Raw genomic sequence first — 25,225 nt, 5'->3', positions numbered from 1 at the left:
AAGATGAAAAGGTGACGTTGGATAACGAAAACATGGATCAGATGGGCAGCTTCGCTTCCCTTGGTAGAATTATTTTGAAGACGGTGGGAGCAGTGAAGATATTAAAAGTAGAATTGTCAAGCCTCAGGTTGTTTTTCACAATTAAAAACAAGTTTGGAAGCACAGGTAGATAAGTCGAACCAAGATTAGACTATTGGAAGGTACAGTAATCACAGTGATCAAATATGGCTCCGAAGCATGGGTGCTCCGAAAAGCGGATGAAGATTTACTAGATGTTTTCCAGGGAAATTGCCTCCGGATTCTTCAGGGTATCCGGCAGACTGATTGCATTTCAAACGGTAGGCTCTACGAAAGATGTGGTTCATTCCCACTTTCTAAGGCTATATGGAACGAAAGAGTGAGAGGGTTAGGACATGTTTTGTGGATGAAAGATGACAGATGCCAAAGATTATCCTTTTCGGCCAACCGTCTAGGGGTAAACGGAAAGTAGGTCGTCCTCGTCTGGGGTGGGAGGATATCATAAAAGAAAATTTAAAGGAAATGGGAACTTCTTGGAAGGATGGAAAGAGAGAGGCTTTGAATAGAATGGGATGGAGGAGGAGCATACGTAGCTGTCTTGGCCTCAGGCGGCTCGGTGCTAAGGTGAGTTGTTAGTAGTGGTAGTAAAATAAACAAAACTTTCGCACTGGAGAAACACCTACAAGGGTTTGCAAAAGATAATAAATTTGGCAATTATGAATTTGAAGTGAGTGTTTGCATAAGAAAGTCATTTTCAAAATTTTACCAGTAATTCTATTTATATTCCGCTTCGAAGTTTTTCCAGCAAAACCTGCAGCATGAGCACCCAGGCTATGACCAATAATGTGGACTTTTTGCAGTTTGGTGAGATCCACAAAACGCCCCACTAGTTGGCCAACTAGCTTTGACTTTCTTGCTGCTCTGAAGTAATTGATTACACCAGCGTAGATAGACCAATCAACGAGAATCACGTTGTAATCTCCCGCTCGAAGGTAAGCTATAAGAAAATAAACAACCAGAAAATGCCTAAGGCACTGCCCTATGATTTAAAGTGCAACTACTACAGATTCTATAACTTTAAAGTTTGGTAAATTACACGTATTTTTTAAGTGTCCTTTTTCTGTTGGAATTAGTTTTCGCTGGTGAGAAAATTTAAGAAAAATTCGAATTCTTTCTAGAGCCAACTTTCAAATAATACTTGGAGTCATGAATATTCTGATGCTATATCCATTCAAATTTCCTTTGTTGCATAGTTTTAAATACACTTAGTTTTAGGTAAAATGATATCATTCGAACGTTTCAACATTAGTTATCTCAGAAACACCTAAAAAAGGTCTTTAGTTATGGTCAAAGGGGATATTCCCTCCTCCAAATTCTCTTTAACAATTTCTATAATATAAGTATAATATTTGTTGATTTTCTTTTTACATCCATCAAGTCAAACCTCCAAAGAAAAAAGGAGAAAATTTAGTCTCCTAACCTGGTCTTCCCGCCTACAGAACCAAACTGACGAATTCCTTTAAATCAAACAGTTCGTGGTAACGAACTATAGTAAGGAGTGACCCGGCTGAATAGTAACCAAAACTCTAAAAAAAAAGGAATTTTGATACCAATAGCTACACAAAAGAATCGCATTTTAATGCTGATTTTAAATATATATGGGTTTCATCAAGTTTAGTCTTACCCATCAAAAGTTACGAGCCTGAGAAAATTTGCCTTATTTTAGAAAATAGGGGGGAAAACCCCCTAAAAGTCATAGAAGCTTAACAAAAACCACGTCATCAGATTCAGCGTATCAAAGAACACTGTTATAGAAGTTTCAAGCTCCTATCTACAAAAATATGGAATTTTGTGTTTTTGCCAGAAGGCAGATCACGGATGCGTGTTTATTTGTTTGTTCGTTTTTTTTTGTTTTTTTCCCCAGGGGTGATCGTATCGACCTAGTGGTTGTAGAATGTTGCAAGAGGGCTCATTCTAACGGGAATGAAAAGTTCTAGTGCCCTTTTTAAGGGACAAAAAAATAGGAGGGCACCTAGGCCCCCTCCCACGCTAATTATTTTCCCAAAGTCAACGGATCGAAATTCTGAGATAGCCATTTATTCAGCGTAGTCCAAAAACCTTATAACTATGTATTTGGGGACGACTTACTCCCCCACAGTCCCCGTGGGAGGGGCTACAAGTTACAAACTTTGACCAGTGCTTACATATAGTAATGGTTATTGGGAAGTGTATAGACGTTTTCAGGATGATTTTTTGGTTGGGGACGGGTTGAGAAGAGGGGGATATGTTTGGGGAACTTTCCATCGAGGAATTCGTCATGGGGGAAGAAAATTTCCATGAAGGGAGCGCAGGATTTTCTAGCATTATTTAAAAAAAATGAAAAAATAAATATGAAAAAGTTTTTTCGACTGGAAGTAAGGAGCAGCATTAAAACTTAAAACGAACAGAAATTATTACGCGTATGATGGGCTCACCTCCTCCTAATACCTTGCTCTTTACGCTAAAGTGTATTTTTAGCAGTTTCAACTATTTATTCTACGGCTTTTGCGATTCAGGGGTCATTCTTAATGAATTGGGACAAAATTTAAGCTTTAGTCTAAAGAGCGGGGTACTGACGAGGTGGTGAACCCCCTCATGTATGTAATAAAAAAATAAGAATACAAAAGTTCGTTACGTAAGCTAATTTATAAGTTACGTATATCTTTTACTAATAAGAACATGCGTAAAAAATTCAAAGTTCTAGTTGCCTTTTTAAGTAACCAAAAAATCGGAGGGCAACTAGGCTTCCTCCCCCGCTTTTTTTCTCAAAATCATTCGATCGAAACTATGAGAAAGCCATTTAGCCAAAAAAATAAATATGCAAATTTCGTTTTAATTATTCATCTGCGGAGAGCCAAAATCAAGACATGCATTGATTCAAAAACGTTCAGAAATTAAATAAAAAAACAAGGTTTTTTAACTGAAAGTAAGGAGCGACATTAAAATTTAAAACAAACAGAAATTACTTCGTATATAAAGGGGCTGCTTCCTCGTCAACGCCCCGCTCTTTACGCTAAAGTTTTTACTGCTTTAAAAAGTAGAGTTGAGAGAAAGAGTCAAAATTTAGCGTAAAGAGCGGGGCGTTGGTGAGGAAGCAGCCCCTTTCATATACGAAGTAATTTCTTTTTGTTTTAAGTTTTAATGTCGCTCCTTACTTTCAGTTAAAAAACTTGTTTTTTTTTTATTTAATATGGTTAAAAGATGAGTAGGGAAAACACAATGAGTGCATTCAGGATAAAAACAACCTCTTTATTTTTCTTCTTTTCTTTTCATGTTAGTTAGAACATAAAATATTCATACAATGAAAGGAAATTCCTACAGCAGAATTTACAACAACATTTTCAAAGTAACAATTATCCAAACATAAATACATACATAACATAATAAAAATAAAAATAATAACATAAATAAATACATAAATCTCATAGTAAAAAGTAGAAATGCTTGAATAGAGGATGCATCAAATAAAATTGCCGTTCCATTTCAAATCATTTCGTAAATATTAGTTTGGAATCAGTTTTCTTACAGGAGAAAAGTTTTTAAGATTTTTCAGAAATGGTTGTGGAGCGTTTGTAAAAATTAAATCTGCATTTGAAACATTAATGCATACAGACCAAACAAAGACTAGATCAAACAAGTAGATGAATAAATCACAGAAATTAACAAAGATGCTATTTTTCCTTTTTAGGAAAATTTGCAATGAGAGGGTGTGGGAAGGAGAGAAAAAAGAGAGCAAGACGGAGGGAAGGGGGAGGGATATATAGATATGTAAAATAACTTCTTTAAATATCTGCAGTTAAATTAACTAGACCTAAGATTAGAATCAAAAATAATTCAGAAGACCCAATTTTTGTCAAGACCCTGAATGATAAATTGTTGTTAAAGTCTTTTCCATATACGTTTAGTAGGCTACTAGACTACTCGCTGTATTCAGTATTTTTACCACTAGCTTTTCCAAGCAAAAATGAAGTTAGACATAAAACTGTTAAGGGAGGAAGGGCTCAATTAGGTAAAAGCAGTGACGTAAATTGTTGGAAACTAAAATCGAAAAAGTAAAAAAACACAACTGAAAATGCCTTTTTTAGGCATTTTTGCCTTGGAAAAAAGGTGAAAATGACATATATGTCCCTCCTAGGTTTTCAGAAATACAATTTCTCTGAATTGAACCCCCCCCCCCCTGAATAGAAGTTGTTTCTCGGTCTTCTTAGCTGAAAAGTTTGTATTTATCTGTCTTTGTTCTTCTCTTTTAGTTAGGCCTGGACTTTGACTAGACTGTGATATTTGAAGAATAAGATGCATCGGCGAAACTCCGCTTAAACTTTCAATATTTGGTGCATCTTACCATCTTTGATAGCCAAAAATATTGGCTTGTTAGGGCTGTCAACATATCCGTGAATAAATATCTTTGTTTCCTTTTTTGGGTCCAGGTACTTTGAGTTCTTGAGTAGGCGAGAATTTGATACCACTAGGCCTTCTGGTACATCTTTATTTTTCCTAAATGTTTTACAATAGTTAAAGTAACGGTATGCATGAGGATTTAGTAAGAAGGTAGCCTACTTGCGAAAAATTTTCAGGGAGAGAACTTATACTCCTAGATTATAAGATAGCCAGTGTCTTTCATTTTTTACAACGGGTAATTCCATAGAAATGCCAAAAAAAGCTGACCATGTCAATTGGACCCTTACAGGTTTGGACCATCAAATTTTGTATTTTCACAGGTCTATAAGCTAAACTAAATTTTCAAAAGCTCTAGCTCCTCATGTCAAGCAGCTTGGGATTAAGGGCCGCATTCAATTGATAAATAAAATAAATAAATAAAACGATAAAGTTTGCCATTTATCGCTTCAGAATTTCTTTGCCCTTTGCATTTGTATTTCGTAAACTGGTTGAAAGGTATTGCTAAAATAAAAAAATAATAAAATGAAAGATAAAAGAAAGTAAATAAAAAAGAAATGTTATCTAATGAAGGTTCCGCCTGACCTATCAAAGAATTAAATGAACAGTTATTTAGGTTCACTTATTTAAAAAAAATAGTAAAGGAATTGTGTAAGGATTAGCAAAAGGTCACGTTAAAACTTAAAGGGAACATAAATAAAGTCATGTATTAGTTCGAAGTTAAAATGCACAGAAATTACTCTGAAGGAACAATGGAAATCCGAAACGAACAGAAACTAAAATAAATAATTAATCAAACATAAAGATTACTATGGATGAATAAATAAATCCTAAGCAAGCACAGATGAAAATGCATAACTAGGTCCAAATTAACGTCAACAGGAAATAATATAATAGAAATATGACTAATGGCATTCTAATCCACAAAAAGTAGTTTAGCGACATAGATCACCTCTAAACAAATATGCCTGCTAACACTTATTTCCTGATCAATCTCAGCTTTTAGATATTCATTTTCTTGATAAAAAGGGTCTACAGTTATCGGTTTCCACGAGAATTATGTTGGGGTAGCGTCTTAAAATAGGCCAAACAACTCTTGTTTCTTGTCAGCTTAACACTTGAGGTTTAAAACTTTGAAACTGAAGGTCCCTCCGAAAATAGGAAGAACTGAAAGTTTTTTTTTAAAAAGCTTGAAACCTATAACCTCAAGTTTTTTGATCAAGGGGGTTCCAATGCACAAGGAAAAAACAAACAAAAAAGAATACTAATTTCAGAAAACCGGTGGACGAAAAAGGCCAACGAACTCTTTCTAAATTTGCCTAAAATCCTGAGCCAATGGCTCCTTAATGTGCAAAAAAAGTCACAAAAACAATTCAATCGGCTTTCAACTTTTATTAGCAATTCCTTCGCCCCCAAGAAACTCAAATATGAAAAAAATATCTATTCCGCTCAAAATTGAGCCAAAAAGAGCTGTTTTTTTGTTTTCTTTTTGTGCGAAAACAGCGTTGTTCAGCGTTTTGTATGCTATAGATCTCTTTCTGAATATTTCACAAGGTTACTGACCTCCAAACTACACTAGAGGGTAGCAAAAATCCCCTTATCTAGAATATTAGGTTATATTATATGTCCCTTCTGCGTTTTATGACAACTTTTAGAAGAGGGGAATTTTCAATCATACCACCTGTGTCAGTGACGCTATAGTAACCTCAGACCCAATAAGGCTATTCACTACTTTATCAAGAAGAAAGACATGGAGTACCTTGTATGAGCTGAACTAACATAAAGATATTAATTCCAGTTGATGGGAGGCGAAATTTTACCCATTCAGTTTCGCTCAAGAGCCGAAATTTCACTAGATACGTTGGAAGATTTGTTCACCAATAAACACGAAACTTAAATTCCCTGGTTCAACGTGGTATTAGAATCATGGTTTTCTGAGGCGTGCACGCTACCTTTTCAATAGTGCATGCAAAGGCAGGACCAAGGGCAATGGAACAGAAAGAAAGGTTTTCTAAAATGTGTAACAATTCTAATCCCCTCCTGCACTTGAAGCAAAAGTGCCAAAGTAAAAAATGCTTATATACTTGTATGCTAAAAGTAAAAACCTTATCCTAAGAAGCTTTAGATTACTTTCTCTTATAACCAGGCACTAGCAGGCTTCGGTGTTTAAAAAGTTTTGGATTCCTAAGACTATGAAACTTTGAAGCTGATAGTGCCAGGACGGTGAGGGTTAGCGGTTAAATTGTTTGGGAAAAGTTGACATGGGTATAGGTACTTATCGCCTATCGGGTTTCAAGTAGCCTACATCTCACCATCTTTGGTGTTTCAGCCAGTTCCCCCTCAGGCGATCCAAGGCAAGCCTGCCAAAATTTTGTGAGGTCCAGGCTCTGTTAACAACGCTTGTCTATCATGCATTTGCTTGGGAGCTACACTACCTTGAGGCTTGGCCCAAAGCTGCCCTTCGGTTGCCTGTTTGTCTTCTGATTTGAATGCTTCTGACTCTAGCGTGTAATTGGAGGTACTAGTTGGGCCAAGATCCACTTGTTTATGCAAGACTCTTCAATTAGAGATGGTCCGGAGCTGACTTGAACACTTTTACTTACCGATGTTTCTCATAAACACACATTGAATAATTAGACAAAGCTTTTTCGATGAAAATGAGCATCATTCATACTTGACATAACAAGAAATTTAACAAGAAACGTATCTTTACTAAAAAGTTTTTTTTCCTACTGCTCCTGTAACCGTGTTTTACTTTTAAACAGTGAAAATCCAGTAGATTTATGTTTCAGCTTTTATATTGATTTTTTACAATATATTCATGGTCAAAACACAGTGTTATAATAATTGTCCTCTAACAATAATTATATTTACCAATAATTATTGGTTTTCAAAAGATAGAAACAGTATAACAGTAATAGCAGTGCTTACCTCGTATAAAGAAAGAAAAATACATTCCGAGGATCAAATATATCTATAAGTCGTTCAGCTGATTTTTCTTTCGCTTCAAATTGAGAGGACAAAAATGCAATCTTCGACACAAAAAACGGCTGAGCTAACCGTACGCTTCTAGTTTCATACCAGTACTTAAAGATTGCTAAAATAACATCAAATATAACTTAGATTATGGAGAATATTTTTATCTATATTCAATTATCTTTTTCGCAAGGGATTTTCGAGAGTGGATTTTCATAACTAATAATTCAGAAAGGGTTATTGTTTTGTTAAAATGGGTGCCTTACTGCCTTTGCTCTAAAAACACTGTTTCGACGAATTCACCTCCACGCCAGGGGTCAAGACTTTATTATTTGCTTTTTTCTGTTTGTATTTTTCGCAGGGGTATTCTCATTAACCCAATGGTCATAGAGCTTCGAGAGAGGACTCTTTGACCTATTATCGTAGCTTCTAGTCCCCTAATTGGGTAACGAAAAAACCTTCATCAGAAAGGAGTGTTGACTGTTCCCGGTTTGCACCCAGAAACCACCCTTCCATCCCAACAAGGCCCAAATATCTGTGCGCTAACTTCTGAGTAATATATTTTCTGAGTAAGTCATGAAGAGTTGGAAAGCATAGAACGTATCAAAATCATCAGTGTAATAACAAAATTTTTATTTAAAATCAACCTGGCGGAAGCCATGAAAAACCTGGGAGCCATGGCTAATTGGAGCTAAGCCAAGATACATAGTATTATTAAGAGGTAAAAGTAGCATTTCAAACAGTTCGTGGTAACAAACTGTAGTAAGGAGCGACCCGGCTCAATAGTAACCAAAACTCTAAAAAATGGAATTTTGATATCAATAGCTACATCAAAAGAATCGCATTTTAATGCTAATTTTAAATATATAAGTTTCATCAAGTTTAGTCTTACCCATCAAACGTTACGAGCCTGAGAAAATTTGCCTTATTTAGGAAAATAGGGGGAAACACCCCCTAATAAACGTAGGATCTTAACGAAAATGACACCATCAGATTCAGCGTATCAGAGAACCCTACTGTAGAAGTTTCAAGCTCATATCTACAAAAATGTGGAATTTTGTATTTTTTGCCAGAAGACAAATCACGGGTGCGTGTTTATTTGTTTGTTTTTTTGTTTTGTTTTTTTCCCCGGGGGTCATCGTATTGACCAAGTGGTCCTAGAATGTCGCAAGAGGGCTCATTCTAACGGAAATGAAAAGTTCTAGTGCCCTATTTAAGTGACCAAAAAATTGGAGGGCATCTAGGCCCCCTCCCACGCTCATTTTTTCCGAAAGTCAACGGATCAAAATTCTGAGATAGCCATTTTGTTCAGCATAGTCAAAAACCTTAATAACCATGTCTTTGGGGATGACTTAATCCCCCACAATCCCTGGGGGAGGGGCTGCAAGTTACAAACTTTGACCAGTGTTTATATATAGTAATGGTTATTGGGAAGTGTAAAGACGTTTTCAGCGGGATTTTATTTTGTTTGGGGGTGAGGCTGAGGAGAGGGGGCTATGCTGGAGGATCTTCCCTTGGAGCAATCTGTCATGGGGGAAGAAAAATTCAATGAAAAGGGCGCATGATTTTCTAGCATTACTGTAAGAAAACAATGAAAAATAAACATGAAAACGTTTTTTCAAATGAAAGGAAGAATTAGCATTGAAACTTAAAACGAACAGAGATTATTACGCATATGAGGGGTTCTAGAAATACTTTAGCATAAAGAGCGAGGTATTTAGGAGGAGATAAATACCTTGCTGTTTATGCAAAAGTATTTTTAGTAATTTCAACTATTTATTCTACGGTCTTTCTGATTCAGGGGTGATTCTTAAAGAATTGGGACAAAACTTACGATTTAGTGTAAAGAGCGAGGTATTAACGAGGGTACAAACCCCCTCGTATACATAATAAAAACATAAGGTTATGAAAGTTTGTTACGTAAGTTAATTCTTAAGTTACGTATATTTTTTACTAATAAAAACGTTCGTTAAAAATTAAAAGTTCTAGTTGCCTTTTTAAGTAACCGGAAAATTGGAGGGCAACTAGGCCTCCTTCTCCACCCCTTATTTCTCAAAATCGTCTGATCAAAACTAAGAGAAAGCCATTAAGCCAAAAAAAGAATTAATATACAAATTTCATTTTAATAATTTATGTGCGGAGAGCCAAAACCAAACATGCAATAATTCAAAAACGTTCAGAAATTAAATAAAAAAAAAACTAATTTTTTTAGCTGAAAGTAAGGAGCGACATTAAAACTTAAAACGAACAGAAATTACTCCGTATATGAAATGGGTTGTCCCCTCTGCAATCCCTCGCTCTTTACGCTAAAGTTTGACTCTTTGCCACAATTATACTTTTTAAAACAATTAAAAGCTTTAGCGTAAAGAGCGAGGGATTGCGGAGGGGACAACCCATTTCATATACGGAGTAATTTCTGTTCGTTTTAAGTTTTAATGTCGCTCCTTACTTTCAGCTAAAAAAAATTAGTTTTTTTTTTATTTAATCACTTGTTAAGAGACAGCCTATTATCCATCCTTGTGCAGAACTAAGGTAGATAAGAGGATAATGAGGATAATTCAAAGGATCCAGAATCCTCGAGCTATGGAAGCTGTGTCAACACTGGAGGAATTGTTATATTATCTTTTGACTATTTTGAACAAAATGCTGTCTCAAAATTTCGATTAGATGAATAAAATTCATTCGATTAGATGTATTCAATTAGATGCATGGGGGTTGACACGGTGGGTGTCAACCCCGAAGACATTTTTATATCATCTATGGATCTTTTTGAACAAAATGGCTATCTCAAAATTTTAATCGGACGCATTTGGGTAAAAGAGGACACAGGGGGGGGACTAGTTTCTTTGGTTTTTTGACTTTAAAATGGGCACAAGAAATTCTTATTTACAATCAAATGAGTCCCCTCTGAAGTTTTTACGACCACACCCTTCCTTACAAACTTTATGTCCTTATAATGTACGACTAATACAACTTATAGCCCTTACCCTGAGGATTGTGGGAGGGGGTGGACATCCCCAAAGACATAATTACTGGACCTTCCAACTATGCTGAACAAAATACTGTCTCAAAATTTTGACCGGATGTGTCTCGTGAAATGAAGGGCTTGATGGGGGCTGCTGCCCTCGAATAACTGATTATTTGGTAGATGAAGGATTTAAATGTTGATGCTGTTTAAACTTGTGAGCTTTCATTAATTGTTTTCGTCACAGTCTTTTTTTGTCTTTCTTTTTGTTGTCTTTCAGTTTACTCCTTTTTATTTTTTTTGTATGGAGGGTCACAAGTAAATCATCATTACTATCTTTTTAGTCTTCAACTAGACGTTCTTACATTCCAAAAATTGTAGTCTAGAATTTAAGTTGCAGAATTTAACTTGTCTCTCAAATTTTACTAACTTCTGACAAGGGAACAGAACAAAGGTCCATTTTAAAACGTAATTCAATAAAACGGCTATTTTGTCCAAGATCTCATTAATATTTGTAGCAACGCAACAGATCGATTTTAAGTGCCAGAAAGGTTTTACAAATGGTTCCGGTTTTGAGAGTTGAGTCATTTTTAGTCATCCATTATCACAGTCGTTTCCTGAACCTGTTCGTCGGTAGAAAGTCGGTCAAACTTTTTTTTTTGCCGTTACTACTTTAAGAAAAACAATTTTTAAAAGCTCTCATTAAATTAAAGCTCGAAAAGTGCCCGCATTCAAGATTTGATTGAAAATGAGTCAAATCATATTCAGTCAAGCAATCACTTGACTGAAACTCATAGTCGATTGAGTCATGAAACTCAATCGTCATAGTCAGATTATTTTTAGTCAAAAGTAACATGACTAGATCGAGGATTAAGTCAAGTAAATTGAGTTCTTTTTTAGGTGTTTTCTTTTATGGAGAAATGAGCTAATAACGTTTTTTCCCTTATAACTTTGCAACAAATGTATGTGGCTAGATTTCCTCGTTTCATCACTCGTCCACAGTTTGGTTTCAAATATCAACTTTAAAATTGAAATACATAAAAAAAAGAGATTATGACGGGTTATATATAAATGCTGATGATGACGACAATGTAAATACGTGAACGGCTTATACTGTCCGTTCAATTTTTGTTAAATTGCTTATCTGCTCTTCTAAAATTTTAACGTCTACGAACGACAACAAGTTTTCTATCATTCAATAGCTGAGACTTAGCTCTATCCATCTACTGAATTAATTTTTTTGGAATTGTTTGAACAAGGTCTTTTAGATTGAAAATGCATTGATTATCAGCTAAAGATTTTTGAAAAAAGGATAATATTCCTAGTTTTCAAGCAAGTTTAATTCCTTCTCCAAGATAAAGTTTAAGGAATAGTAAAATAATGCCTTGGTGTATGGATAGATCTGAGACCAGTAAATCCCACTGCATCTTGCACTTTTTGGTTGTAGTTACAGCTTCAGGATTGTCGCAAATCGTTTGTTTCACAAGGAACAAATACCTTAAAGCGTAAAATAAAATGAAGAAAATTTACTGCTCCACGGTCTATGTAAAATATTTTTGAAAATTTGTTTCAAATAAACTAGGTCCTGGTATTTCCAATGTTTGTAAAATTCAGAAATACTAACGTTCTACTAAAGAAAAGCCTGCTTGCATTTTTAAGATAATTAAATTGTATAGTAAAATTAATCGATTTCATGGCCGATAATTAAGAGCTTTATAAATTAGTCTTTGATTTTCTTGAGGCTATTTAAGGAGTTCTTTGTTCTAAATCTCGTTTTGTTGCGTTTTTTTTCAGTTAAGCGCTTGTGTGTTCGCCCCCCCCCCCATTATGGTCAAAGGTATAGCCTTATGGATACATAAGGAACTAAAAGAAAGCAAAATATGAAATTATGACTTCATTATTTGCAGCATTTTTAAATTAATCAGATTATCATGTTTCCCTACTTCAAAATTGTTTAAGATGAAATTTTTATCGAATATTGCTATCAATCGCGGGGGACACTAGATTTCGTCGAGTTGAGACTACAGAAACCCAATTTAACAAAGAATATCTGATTTATAACCAGAATCTATTAACGAAGAAATATATCATTAGGATTACATGACCGTAAGGGCCTGGGTTCCAGTCGAGTCCTAGCGTTGCTGATTATTTGGTTTGTGACAGTGATCAGCGGTGTGACTCTCTAAGCTCAGCTAGAGCCTATCCAGCTCCTAATGAACAGCTGGAAAAATATGGGGAAACACACAAGAAGCGATGGATGATTTGCCCCACCCCTATCGACGCATTGTACTCCTGGTAGATGGCAGAGCATAAAAAAATATGTACTTGCGGTACGTTGTGTTATATATAGGATAGTCAGGGGGGGTGTATATTGTAGAAAACTAACCATGAGGTTGGCAAACAGTAAGGTTCAAGTCGAGTCCTAGTGTTGCTGATTATTTGGTTTGTAACGGTGATCGGTGGTGTGACTCTGTAAACTCAGCCAGAAACTATCCAGCTCCAAATGTTTGTTGTTGTAGATACTTTAAAAAGATTGAATTGGAACTGAAAGGACAAAGGCCTTTTTTCATAGTCAAAAGTGATTGGAGGAAAACTGACCCCCTCCCGCACCCCAGGGTTGTAAGTTATGCCCTTGGGGCATGTATGGTATATACAGAAAGGATGATCGCATGAGCTTCAGAGGGGGCTCATTAGATTGGTAATCAGGAGTTTTAGTGTAGTTTAATATCAGGGTGATCAAAGGGTGGATACCCCCCCCCCCCAAAAAAAAAAACTCGCATTTTCCAGAAATGCATCTGATAGAAATTTTGAGATGGCCATTTGTTGCCGTAGAAACTTCAAAAAGAGCTTGTTCGACAGGAAATTGAAAGAGCCATTGCCCTTTTTAATAATCGAAAGTGATTGGAGGGCAACTAAACCCCCTCACACACCCACTATTTCCCCTAACACATCCGATCAAAATTTTGAGATAGCCATATTGTTCAATGTAATTGAAAGTTCTGAAAATTATGTCTTTGAGGAAAGCAAACCCCACAGGACTCAGGATAAGCGTTTTAAGTTAAGCCCTGCGGGCATATAAGGTATCATAGGCAGCGTAATAGGGCTGCCTAAGTAAAGAAGGATGTGGGAATAATGTATTATCTGTTTTTTGTTGTTTTTTGTTGTTTTTCTTTAGACCAGGGCACTTCGTACAGATGCAGTTGTCGTAGAAACTTACAAAAGGGTTCAATCAATTGAAAATTTAAGGGGCTAGTGCTCTTTTTAATACTCGACAGTGATTGAAAGGCAACTAACCCTCCTCCCGCGCCTAACATTTCACCAAACAGATTCGATCAAAATTTGAGATAGCCATTTTGTTCCAAGTAATTTAAAGGTCCGGAAATTATGTCCTTGTGGATGACAATCCCCCCCTCCCAACAGCCCTCAGGAAAAGGGTGGAGTACATAAGGTATATACAAAAAGGGTGAGTGTACAAATTTCGGAGGGGCTCATTGAATTGGTAATCAGAAGTCTTAGGGCCCTTTTCAGAATTCAGAGTAATCGGAGGGTTAATCCTCCCCCCCCCCACTTAAATTTTCCTAAAAAGAATCTGATTGAAATTTTGAGATGGACTTTTGTAGTCTTAGATACTTCAAAAAGGGTTCATTCGATTGGAAATTAAAAGGGTTAGAGCCTTTTTTTAGTAGTCGAACGTGATTGGAGGGCAAGTAACCCCTCTCATGCCCACCATTTTCCCAAACACATTCAATCAAAATTTAGAAATAGCCATTTCGTTTATCGTAATTGAAAGGTCAATAGAATGGGTCATCATGTTGACATGTACTGTTGTGTTATGTATGGGAGCGTCTGGGTGAGGGGTGCATTGTAGAAAATCAACCATGACATTTGCAAACAATAGGGATCTAACTGTACTTCTTTTATTTTATTTGGATGATTCCTTCAGAAGTGGTTAACTACTAAATATTTGTCATTTGGCTATTTTAATTAATTTATAACTTTTAGTAATTGCTGAAATACTTCTGTCAATACACGGATCATAGCTGATGCTTTGCGTTGGGGAAAATGTATAGTTTAAGTCTACATCGCGGATGGACATTAATACGCAAGAAAACGACTTGATTCATTTTTAATATTGAAACTTCTTTACCTCTTTTAATAACTGAATATTGATAATTCACTAATTTGTCAATATGAACAAAAAATACTACAGATGATACATGACTTCATGTATTTATCGCTAAAAGTTAGCTTAAAAAAGCAAAAGAAAGAAAAGTGAAAACTTACTTCCATCTCCTACAGGGAGCAGAAGTGAAGATATGAGCAAAAAGAAATCCGTTCTAGAGACAGGAAAAAACATCTTGCAAGAACTCAGTTGCTAGCAAAATTTAAATAGTATTACATACTCTATACTTTTTACTTCTCTTTTAGTAATGCTCTTTAGCAATATTCTTTTATATGTTGATCCACACAATAATGACCAAAGAAGATTTTGGAGGATTAGCGATTGGACGGTTCTTTCCGAGAAAGGTTCAAACACCGCGAAGGTAAATGAACTCCGAGAATAGCAACCTAGTTTAAGTGGCTATTGTATTGAAAGAAGCGAAAGTTACAAACACCAAAAACAAAACGAACGTCCTATGGCTGCTACAACATAGGTTTTCTGTTAGTACAGAAACATGGCATAGATACAACTCCAGCAAGAAACAGATAAGTCCGAAAATCAAATGGATCTTAATGCTTGAAAAGGATGTGATGTTTTTCCTGGAACTTTAAATACCAAAATACTTTATATTCACACTGACTTTTATTTAATATTCCTTCGCATCTGTTAGCCCCATAAAAAGTCTATAATCGAATCCTTCTGTAAAACTTGTGTATGACGGAGTTTTAGAGTGCTCTAATTAGCATAAAGGTGGCATGTTAGGAACAAACTAGCTCTGGCTGTGATTATTCAACTATTCCCATTTACCATGGACCATCATTAACTCACAGCCAAATGTAAACGATTTCACTTGATTTATTATATTTGTCTACTTCTGTTACAAGGTAGTTATCATAGGCAGCAAAACAGTGCAGCCTAAGTAAAGAGAAATGTGGGCACAATGTATTATTTATTTTTTTGGGTTTTTTTTTGACCAGAGCACTTCGTATCGAAGGGTTGATCGGAGGACAACTAATCCCCTCCCACGACCACCATTTCCCCAAACACATCCAATCAAAATTTTGAAACAGTCATTTTGTTCAACATAGTTGATAGGTCCGGAAATTATGTATTTGAAGATGCCGACCCCCCCCCCCCCACAGCCCTCAGGGCAAGGGTTGTAAGTTGCACGCCCTGGGGGCATATAAGATTTATATAGAAAGGTTTATCATTAAAACTACGGAGGGGACTCATTGGATTACTAAAAAAAAAATTAGAGCTCTTTTTGAGATTCAGAGTGATAGGAGGGTGGAAACCCCCCATACACCTCGTCTTTTCCCGAAATGCATCTGATAGAAGTTTTTGAATGACCATTTGTTGTCGTAGAAACTTTGAAAAGAGCTCATTTGATTGAGAATTGAAAGGACTAGTGCCCTTTTTCATAGTCAAAAGTGATTGGAGAGCAACTGACCCCCCTTCCATACCCCAGGGTTGTAATTTATGGCCTGGGGGCATATATGGTATAGAGAAAGGATGATCGTATAAACTTCAAAGGGAGCTCCTTGAATTGGTAATCAGAAGTTCTAGTGTAGTTTTTGAATCAGAGTGATCTTAGGGTGGATAACCCCCCACACCTCGTATTTTCGAGAAATAAATCTGATAGAAATTTTGAGATGGCCATCTGTTTTCGTCAATCTTCAAAAAGAGCTCGTTCGATTGGAAGTTGAAAGAGCCAGTGCCCTTTTTAATCATCGAAATTGACTGGAGGGTAACTAACCCTCTCACACGCCCACCATTTTCCTAAGAACATCCAATCAGAATTTTAAGATAGCCATTTTGTTCAACGCAATTGAAAGTTCCGGAAATCTATGTCTTTGAGGATGAAACCCCTCCCCCATAGGTCTGAGGATAAGGGTTGCCAGTTAAGCCCTGCGGACAAATAAGGCATCATAGGCAGCGTAATAACGCTTTCTAAGTAAAGAGCGATGTGGGCAAAATGTATTATTTATTTTGTTGTTGTTGTTTTTTTTTTAGACCAAAGCACTTCGTATAGAACGAGTTGTCGTAGAAATTTGCAAAAGGGTTCATTCGATTAAAAAGTGAAGGGGCTACTGCCCTTTTTAACAGTCGAAAGTGATTGAAAGGCAAATAACCATCCTCCCGCACCCACCGTGTCCCCAAACACATCCAATCACAATTTTTGAGATAGCCATTTTGTTCAACGTAGTTGAAAGGCCCGGAAACTATGTCTCTCTGGATTACAAACTCCCCCTCCCCCCTACAATAGTCCATAGGGCAAGGGCATACCATAAAATGAATATATAGAAAGGCTGATCATATAAACTTCTGAGGAGGCTCATTGAATTGGTAATCAGAAGTTCTAGTGCTCTTTTTAAGATTCAGAGTAATCAGGTGTCGGAACCCCCCCCCCCCCCTATCATACTTTCCCGAAATGAATCTGATCGAAATTTTGAGATTGTCATTTTTAGTTTCATTCGACTGGAAATTAAAAGGGTTAGATCCCTTTTTAATAGTCAAAAGTGATTGGAGGGTTACTAACCACCCTCCCATGCCCACTATTTCCCCAAACACATTCAATTAAAATTTAGAGATAGTATTTTATGTAACCTAATTGAAAGGTAGGGAAGTTGGTTCTTTGAGGATGACAGCCTCCCCCACAGCCCTCAGGGAAAGGATTGTAAGTTGTACCCTGGGGCATATAAGGTATATATGTATATAGAATGGGTGATCGTAGAAACTGTGGAGGAGGTTCATTGGATTGGGAATCAGAAGCTCAAGTGCCCATTTTAATATTAAAAATGATCTAGGATACCCCCCCCCCACTTCGAACTTTCCCGAGATGTATTTGATGGAAATTTTGAGATGGCCATTTGTTGTCATAGAAACTTTGAAAAATACTCATTCGATTGGAAATTTAAAGGGCTAGTGCCCTTCTTAACAATCGATAGTAGTTGGAGGGGAACTAAACCCCTTCCCACACCCATCATTTCCCCAAACATATCCAGTCAAAATTTTGAAATAGTTTTTTCTTCAACGTGATTGAAAGGTCCGAAAATTATGGCTTAGACGTTGCAATTTGCTCATACCGTGTCTACGTGTTGTACCTCGACTAGTTTTTAGAGAGTACATTAATATTTGTTCTATGACCAGGTAAGGGGAAAGACCAGCCCAAAATCCGTCGGAGGGCCGTATCACAGAACTGCCGTCTTCAAATTCGTTGAACAGCTGAGGAGTTTTTTTCTTTAAGATCAGCCATTTTCTGGAGATAAATTACATAGGAGTTCACTTACTAGTGATAGTTGGAGGGTGCGAAGAAGCGAAGCATCTGTTCACCATTGTAGAGGTGAAGGTCCCAGTTGCCTGTTCTTTCTGCCACAATTGAAGACTTCAGTAAATCAACAGCATTCATATTAACATCAATTTAGAGCTTCGAAGTCCGTGATGTTCGTGACAATGACGCTTTGAGGGAGTTGAGCCTGCTTGAAAACGTATTAATGGACGGCTATTGCTCTAGCTTCGTAATTTCAATATATTCTTAAGACACCGACAAATGCTAATGAACAACTTGAAGTTTGCCTGAACTGTTGCAAAGATCGATCTGATAAAAATCCATTGTCAGGGCAGTATTGTACATTTCTGCTGCAAGTTAGGTATTCAGGACCCTATTAACAATGACGTTAGCTCTGATAGCCCGAGAATAGGCTTTTCCGGCAAGAATCTGTTGAACTGCATTTCATCCTTGCTGGAAATTCTCCTTGAAAATATTATGTGGACAATACCGCCAAAATTCTCCTCAGCCTAACTTCAATCAAAAAATAACAACTTGTTTTTCATTTAATTTCTGATTCTTTAAAAAAAAAGCTGGAAATCATCCCTTTGTGTTTTTTTTTACAGAGATCCCCCTCAAATGAAATGTTTTCCGAGAAAAAATGCTCCTATGGTGAACTTCTCCCGCAGAAAATCTCCTCATGAAGAATTTTTACCACAGAACACCCCCTCCCTACGGAAAATTTTTTCAGAGAATTCCAATCCTACTGAAAATTCCCACAAGAGAATTCATTAGTACATTTCTCCATAAAATTTTAATTGATAAAGAGATAATAAGACAAATAAAGAGAATCTCGTGAAAAGAAATCTGGCAAATTTTCGTCGTACACATCTCCTCTAGAAAGTTGACCAGCAGAAACTTCCTCCTACTGAAAATTATCATCGTGAAAAAAATCAGGGGAAGGATTTTCCCTGAAGAAACTCCTTTCCCCCCGCCCGAAAAATGTTGATATGGTTTCGAATAACAAATAATTCCTCTTTAACTATGGGCAAATTTCATAAATTACAGCCCTTTCAAAAGGGCTGGGAGGGGGGGGGGTCGTGTCATACCAATTAGCGTAGTTATGCAGCTTTTCAGCTATGCTGAACAAAGCGGCTATTTCAATATTTCGACTGGATGACTTTTTTAACAACAAGAACGAAGGTGCTATTCGCCTTCCAAAATTCTTGCTCACTTAAGAAAGACCCTTGAACTTTTAACTTCCACTCGAGAGACCCACTTGCCAATCTTTTAGGACCCTTAGTTCGATACGGTCATCTTTGGGAAAAAATAAAAAAATGGAAATAAACAAGCATATGTAAGCTTTTCTTTTGGCAGAAAATACAAATCCTCCAATTTTGCTGATGGTGCTTGAAACCTCTAATAGTTTTCTGATACGCTAACTGTAATTTCGCAATTTTTACTAAAATTTCTTAACTGTTTGTAAGCGCTTCTCCCTTTTTTTAAATCATGCAATATTTTTCGGGCTCTCCGGTCTTGAGGAATAATATTAAACTTAATAAACCTTGTGTATTTAGAATTAGCAGAAGAATGGAATTCTTTTGATGCATCTATTGCTGATAAATTTTTTTTTAGTTCCAGTTACTATGGAACAGAGTTGCTCCTTACACACAGTTCTTATCATGAACGGATTTTAAACATTGGGTACATGACGGCATATTACACACATAACTGACTAAACTATCACAATTGATTCTGCATAATTGTAACTGCAACTTTTTCTTTATTTCGTAAGATTCGATGTGCAAGTTCGATTGGCTGAACCCCTTTAGATTGAACGTTGGCATTAGTAATTTTCATTTATGTTGTTGACGGTTCTAATTTAACACATAACTAACTAGAGTTTTTCAGACTTTCTTTTTTTGCCAGGACACGATGGGTACGACCAAGCCCTAAACTTTAAAATCTAAAGTTGCCCTGCTTTACATTTTCAACAATGTTCACTACAAGAACAGAACGTTTTAAGCAATAAAGAAGTACCATGATTCGGAAAATACTCCCTCAGCTAGAGCTTGTACGCCTTGGCCCAAATAATTTTTTCAAGGCTCTTGACAAAATTCTGATGTTTGATCTTGCCTCTTTATTTATCCAGTTCCAGCTCCAAAAATTGTAGGGAGGTATATGGACTAACAACAAGTCCTTTCACCTCTTTGACTTCTTCTCCAGAAAAACTAGCTACTGGAAGCGCTATTTTCCTCCTGTCTGCAAACAATGGATATATACGATTATGAACAATAATACACTGTTATTGATTGTGGGAAGTGCGAGTACCTGAGCTACCTGTCCCCAGCAGTTTAAGGCACTAGGCTGGCCGGTACCAATACGGCTCTTCCTACTCATTCCCGCTCTCTTCTGCACAATCAAAAACTATGGATAAATCGCGTCCCTTTAAAAAATAGACTTCTTCAAGCTTTAATCTTTATTAAACAATATTTCTCTTCTTTAAGGTATCAATTGCTGCCTTAAATATCTTACGATCAATTTCCCATGGCAGGTTAGAATTCAGGATAGCTGTATAAGTATTTGGAATCTTAGCCAAGGAGCAGAAACGCTTAAGAGCAACAGTCTCCTCACTCTGAGTCTGACAATCAAATAAAATATGCTGGATTGTTTCCTCTGCTGAAAAGCAGATTCGGCATAAAGGGGAATGATGTAGCTTCCAATTAAATAACAAGCTATTTAGAAGTAGGGCACCTGATTTCAGCCGGTAATATAGCACTGTATTTAATCATGTATGAAATGGAGATAACATTAATTTACTGTGATTAACTTTGCATCTTTGCCTGATAATATCTCGTGAATTGAGGTCAGAGGAAGGACTAGGAGATAACATGGAAGCCTTTGCTGCTAGAGAATCAGCCATATCATTATATTTTATACGTTTATGACTAGGAACATTTTGAAAATAACCTTAGTTTTCTTTGATCTTAAGATTAAGAAGCTGTATTATATAAATCTTTGTCATTAGCAATCCTATTAATATTTTGGATCAGTAGTAATGCTGATTTAGAGTCGGAGAGACAGAGTATATTTTCAGATTCCATGTTATAATTTATAAGTGCATCCAAGGCCAGGCGGATGGCACATAATTCAGCTGACAAGATAGAAGATCCCAATGGGAGAGGAGAATAAATGTTCAAATTCAGGGATAGGATACATGCTCCAGCTCTTTCCCTCTGGACAGATCCATCTGTATATATTTTTCTATAGTTGGGGTAAGCCTTTGGGATGTGTTCAGCCGAAATAGTCTGGATCTCGTAATTAGGAATCAAATCTTTACTAATAGAGATAAGTTCTACTTGACAGCTTGGAGGACTCATTTCCCATTGGGGGGATTCAGTAAAGGGATATGCATAAAGCGAATGTTAATTCCAGTTTGGGACCTCCAGTTGAAACTGATTCCGTGATGAATGGGCATTGGGACAGGCTGACTTCTCAGCAAAGGTATGTGCATATACAGCATGCTTTGGATTTGCGAGAAATATTTTATCCTTAGACTAGATGCTCTTTCACTTAGGGACACCAATCCCGACAGTATTCTTAACTTTGACAGAGGAGTATGCTTATGCACACCCAAAGCTATTCGAATAGCAGAATTTTGTAAAGATTCAAGGATTTTGAATGAGGATGGAGGACGAGCTGAAAAAATTTGAATCCCATATTCTATATTTGAACGAATATATAATTTGTAAAAATCCAAAATAATTTTTGGGTGACATCCCCACTTACTTCCAGCAAGTCTTTTTAGAATACAAAGTCTCTGAATAATCAGAGATTTCAAAGAATTAATATGTTCATGCCACTGCATTTTAGAATCCATTAATAAACCAAGTAACTTCACTGAATTGCAATATGGGATCTCCCTTGAGAAAATTGTCAGCGGATTAGGAGGATCTAGAGTACCATTAGTAAATATAATGGCTTTTTACTGATTTAGTTTTACTGATTGAGATTGGGAAGCCAAATGCTAAAGAGAATCTCTGGACTAAACTTATATCCTGTTGAATAACGCTTTGAAGAAGGCTAATATCCCTTCCCGACTTCCAAATGATCAAATCATCTGCATAAAGGCCAAATGGTGCATGAGATACTTGAAATTCAGAAACATACAAGTTGAATAGAAGAGGACTCAATATTGCACCTTGAGGAAGTCCTCTCGTAATGGGGCATTGCTCACCTCTAGACTGATTTAATTAAACGTAAAAATATCTATCAGTTAGAAAAGACTTTATAAAACTTATAAAAAGATACGAGAAATCAAGATTTATTAGGATTTCCAATAATTTATTGTGGACTACATTTCCATAGGCATTCGACCAGTCAAACAGAACAGCCATTGTGACATGTCTTATTTTAAGAGAGTTACAAACATCAATGTCTAGCCGGGTAATGTTGTCTAAAGAGCTATGTCCTTTTCTGAAACCTGTTTGTTCACTAGGAAGGAGATTGTTGACTTCGGCAAACCACTCAATTCTTGATAAGACAAGCCTTTCCAGAACTTTATTAAAGGAAGGTAATACCGATATAGGACGGTAAGACTTAAGATCATTAGATGAATAAGAAGGTTTTAAAGCTGGGAATACCTGAGCAATCTTCCAAGCATCTGGGAACTTTTGACTTGACCAAATAAGATTATAAAGACTTAAGAGGGCTGTATGAACCACCTTTGGGGACTCAAGAATCCACTTCATATAAATACCATCATAACATGGGGAAGACTTGATATTAAAAGAATTAAGTGCTACACAAAATCCATCTTGGGAAAAAGGTTTCATCAGAGTACCCTTATAAGAACAGGCAAGAGGGAGATTACAAAAAGGAGGTCGGCTGGGATGAAAATCTGAGCAATCATTTTTAAAGATATCGGTAAACAGACCTGCCTTCTTTTTATCTGAGACAATTGGATATTCGTCCTAAATGATATCATATCTACGGTCATTTATGTTTACATACGTTATGAAATTGAAAAAAAAGATACCGGGACGGAATACGCTCTATGGTAAAATTTATTTCCCAGTTAAAAACACTTTGAGAAATAGGAGGGTAAATCTGTGAACTAAGACAAACACAATATAAGCTGTGAAAAGAGACCCAGAATAATAACCCAGAAAGGAGGGTTACTTGTTCAGCACGAACACCTCGAAAGACCCAGGATTAACAGCCATTTTTTTCCAAATGAATTGTCTACGCACTTTCAGATACGCGTTCCATTGACCATAAATCAAACACAAAGCTGTACTAAAATGTCATTTTATCTTATTTTCTAGGGATGCAACGAAACAATGGGTATTATACGTTCTGCGCTGCGGATGAAAGGTTGTCGTTGTTTGTGATTAATATTATCCATCTGGGCAAAGCAAAATGGAGATCTGCCGTAAAGGGATTGGAGTCCGTAAGAAAAGATAGGAAGCAAATTTAGACACCGTAGAATGGAATAAAGAGTGAGTCTCTCATAAATTGAGGTGAAGATTATAGTGAGATGTTAGGATTAGAATTGTTAGTTGCAAAACAACTCTAACAAATTATCAATTTTTAAGGATCTTGAAATGCTGTTTTGAGAGCAAAAGAATAAATATTTGTCAACAATAGAATTTTGTGCAGAAATAATTATTTATATCGAAAAAGTAAGCCTAAGCTTACAAGTGTAGTTTTTGGTAGAATATTTTAGATTTACAATCTATAACACAGATTACCATAAATCTAAGTAGTCCTCTTTTGGCTTGCAAAAATTAGACATGGGGTAGGTCAGATAGCCTAATGATATATGGCCAGGGGGAAAGACCAGTGTTTGGGAGAAATAGCTTAACTTTTGCTTTTCAAGTAAGTAACGACAATCTTGTTGCACGATGCAATCTAAACATATTAACTAGATGACCATCTTTTGCACCTATATTCAGAGTAGCAGGTCATTAAATAAATGGACACCTTCAAAAGACATAGTTAAATGCTGATAATTGGTGTCAAGATTGTAGAATTACGCTCTTGAAAGAAATGTAAAATAAAAAGAGCTGATTGATTCCTCATATTACACTCTTTTTAAATGTAGACTGAAAGACCAGTGATAGAAATTATCTAAGAAAGTATGCCTTGCTAACTTCAACATTTTGTAGCCAGATAGATGTGTAATTGAAAAGAAACTCATTGAATAGTCTAGCTACAAATCTAATGTGAAGATTTTTGGCTGACCACTTCTAAAGGAAACATGCTAAATAAATAGAAATAGTGCCATGGTAAGAATTCCAGTACTTAAACAGTACCATACCTAATCATTAAAATATCATTTAAAACATGACAGTATGTTTCTAATCTTGGACCTGGTGTATGCTATATAGGTTTATATGGTTAAGATTGGCTGATTATTTGGACTAGCCTAGACTAGTATGGTATGATTAACTAAACTCTAAGGAACTTGGTTTTTCAACATTTAAATTTAGACAAGCATTTACCCCTATAGCCCTGCCTATTTAAATAAGGGTCTTGACAATATTCATCCTTGGCTTCCTGATCATACTAAAGATATCCTAGCTGCCCCATTAGCTATAATCATCCAAAAATCAGTCAAAACATCACAACAAAACATCCAGTGGACTAGAAAAATGCATGCATAACTCATGTTTTCTAAAAGAGAAAAAGAAACTGCTGCAAATTACAGGCCAACCAGTATTACCTCTTCTGTTGTCAAAGTGATTGAAGAAATAATTAATTACACTTTTATTAAACATCTTGAAAAGAATGGCATCCTTCACCATTCTCAGCATGGTTTCTGAAGTGCTAGATCTGTTGACACAAATATACTGGAGTCTTACAATCTTGTTACAAATCTAATAGACAAGGGAATTCCTGTTGATGTTGCCCTCTTTGACCTGGCCAAAGCCTTTGATAGGGTCTGCCACAAGAGACTGATTGTCAAGTTACATGCTGCAGAAACAAACAACAAAGTTGTTGGCTGGATTAAGGCACTTTTTTAAAGAAGCTTAAAATCATTCTTTTAAAGAAGCTTATATCATTAGAATACGTGATTTTTTTTCAGTTCATTTGGTTTTTCTTTCCAGAAATTGAAAATAGTTAGAAAAGGGAGGGCTATCTAATTTTTTGAGAAAGATGGGGTGTAAGAACTAGAGTTAAGATGCCTGCCTTGTCAACTTTCTAATCTCATGGCTCAAACTGAAAAAACAAAACAAAAAAAATCTCACAGAATTGTTGTATGATTTCACCAACAATATGCCCCATAAAATTCTTGTTGAATGAGGTAAGAGGATTGTCAATGAGCCAAGGCATGAAAGAACAGATTGTAGGATAACAATAGTTGCATTATGTTTGTCATCTCTTCTGAAGCCTGGGT

The 25,225-nt window shown here is 36.3% G+C and overlaps 2 protein-coding genes across 8 annotated transcripts in view; one reads left to right on the top strand and one right to left on the bottom strand.

Annotated features, from left to right (window-relative positions):
* Positions 1 to 15,148, bottom strand: part of LOC136029299 (lipase member H-A-like) — a 43,400-nt gene extending 28,252 nt beyond the window's left edge. The window contains exons 1-4 of the mRNA XM_065707564.1: positions 14,678 to 15,148; positions 7,384 to 7,549; positions 4,400 to 4,551; positions 785 to 1,015 (exon numbers count right to left, since the gene is read on the bottom strand). Of these exons, the coding sequence (XP_065563636.1) occupies positions 785 to 1,015; positions 4,400 to 4,551; positions 7,384 to 7,549; positions 14,678 to 14,750 (622 nt within the window). The 5' untranslated portion in view covers positions 14,751 to 15,148. The remainder of the gene's footprint in view (positions 1 to 784; positions 1,016 to 4,399; positions 4,552 to 7,383; positions 7,550 to 14,677) is intronic.
* LOC136029298 (serine/arginine repetitive matrix protein 2-like) overlaps positions 1 to 25,225 on the top strand; it is a 171,331-nt gene that overhangs the window by 39,063 nt on the left and 107,043 nt on the right. For 5 of the 7 annotated variants that reach the window (XR_010618011.1, XM_065707563.1, XM_065707558.1 and 2 more), the window contains exon 1: positions 23,396 to 23,507. The gene's annotated coding sequence lies outside the window, so the exon portion shown is untranslated. Of the gene's footprint in view, positions 1 to 878; positions 1,011 to 23,150; positions 23,325 to 23,395; positions 23,538 to 25,225 lie in introns of those variants that run through there. The other 2 variants (XM_065707559.1, XM_065707560.1) reach the window with 2 other exon arrangements.

This window comes from Artemia franciscana, chromosome 7 (genome assembly GCF_032884065.1).
Source record: "Artemia franciscana chromosome 7, ASM3288406v1, whole genome shotgun sequence".
NCBI lineage: Eukaryota > Metazoa > Arthropoda > Branchiopoda > Anostraca > Artemiidae > Artemia > Artemia franciscana.
The sequence above is the reverse complement of the archived record's forward strand: the minus strand, read 5'-3'. Positions and strand labels throughout refer to the sequence as shown.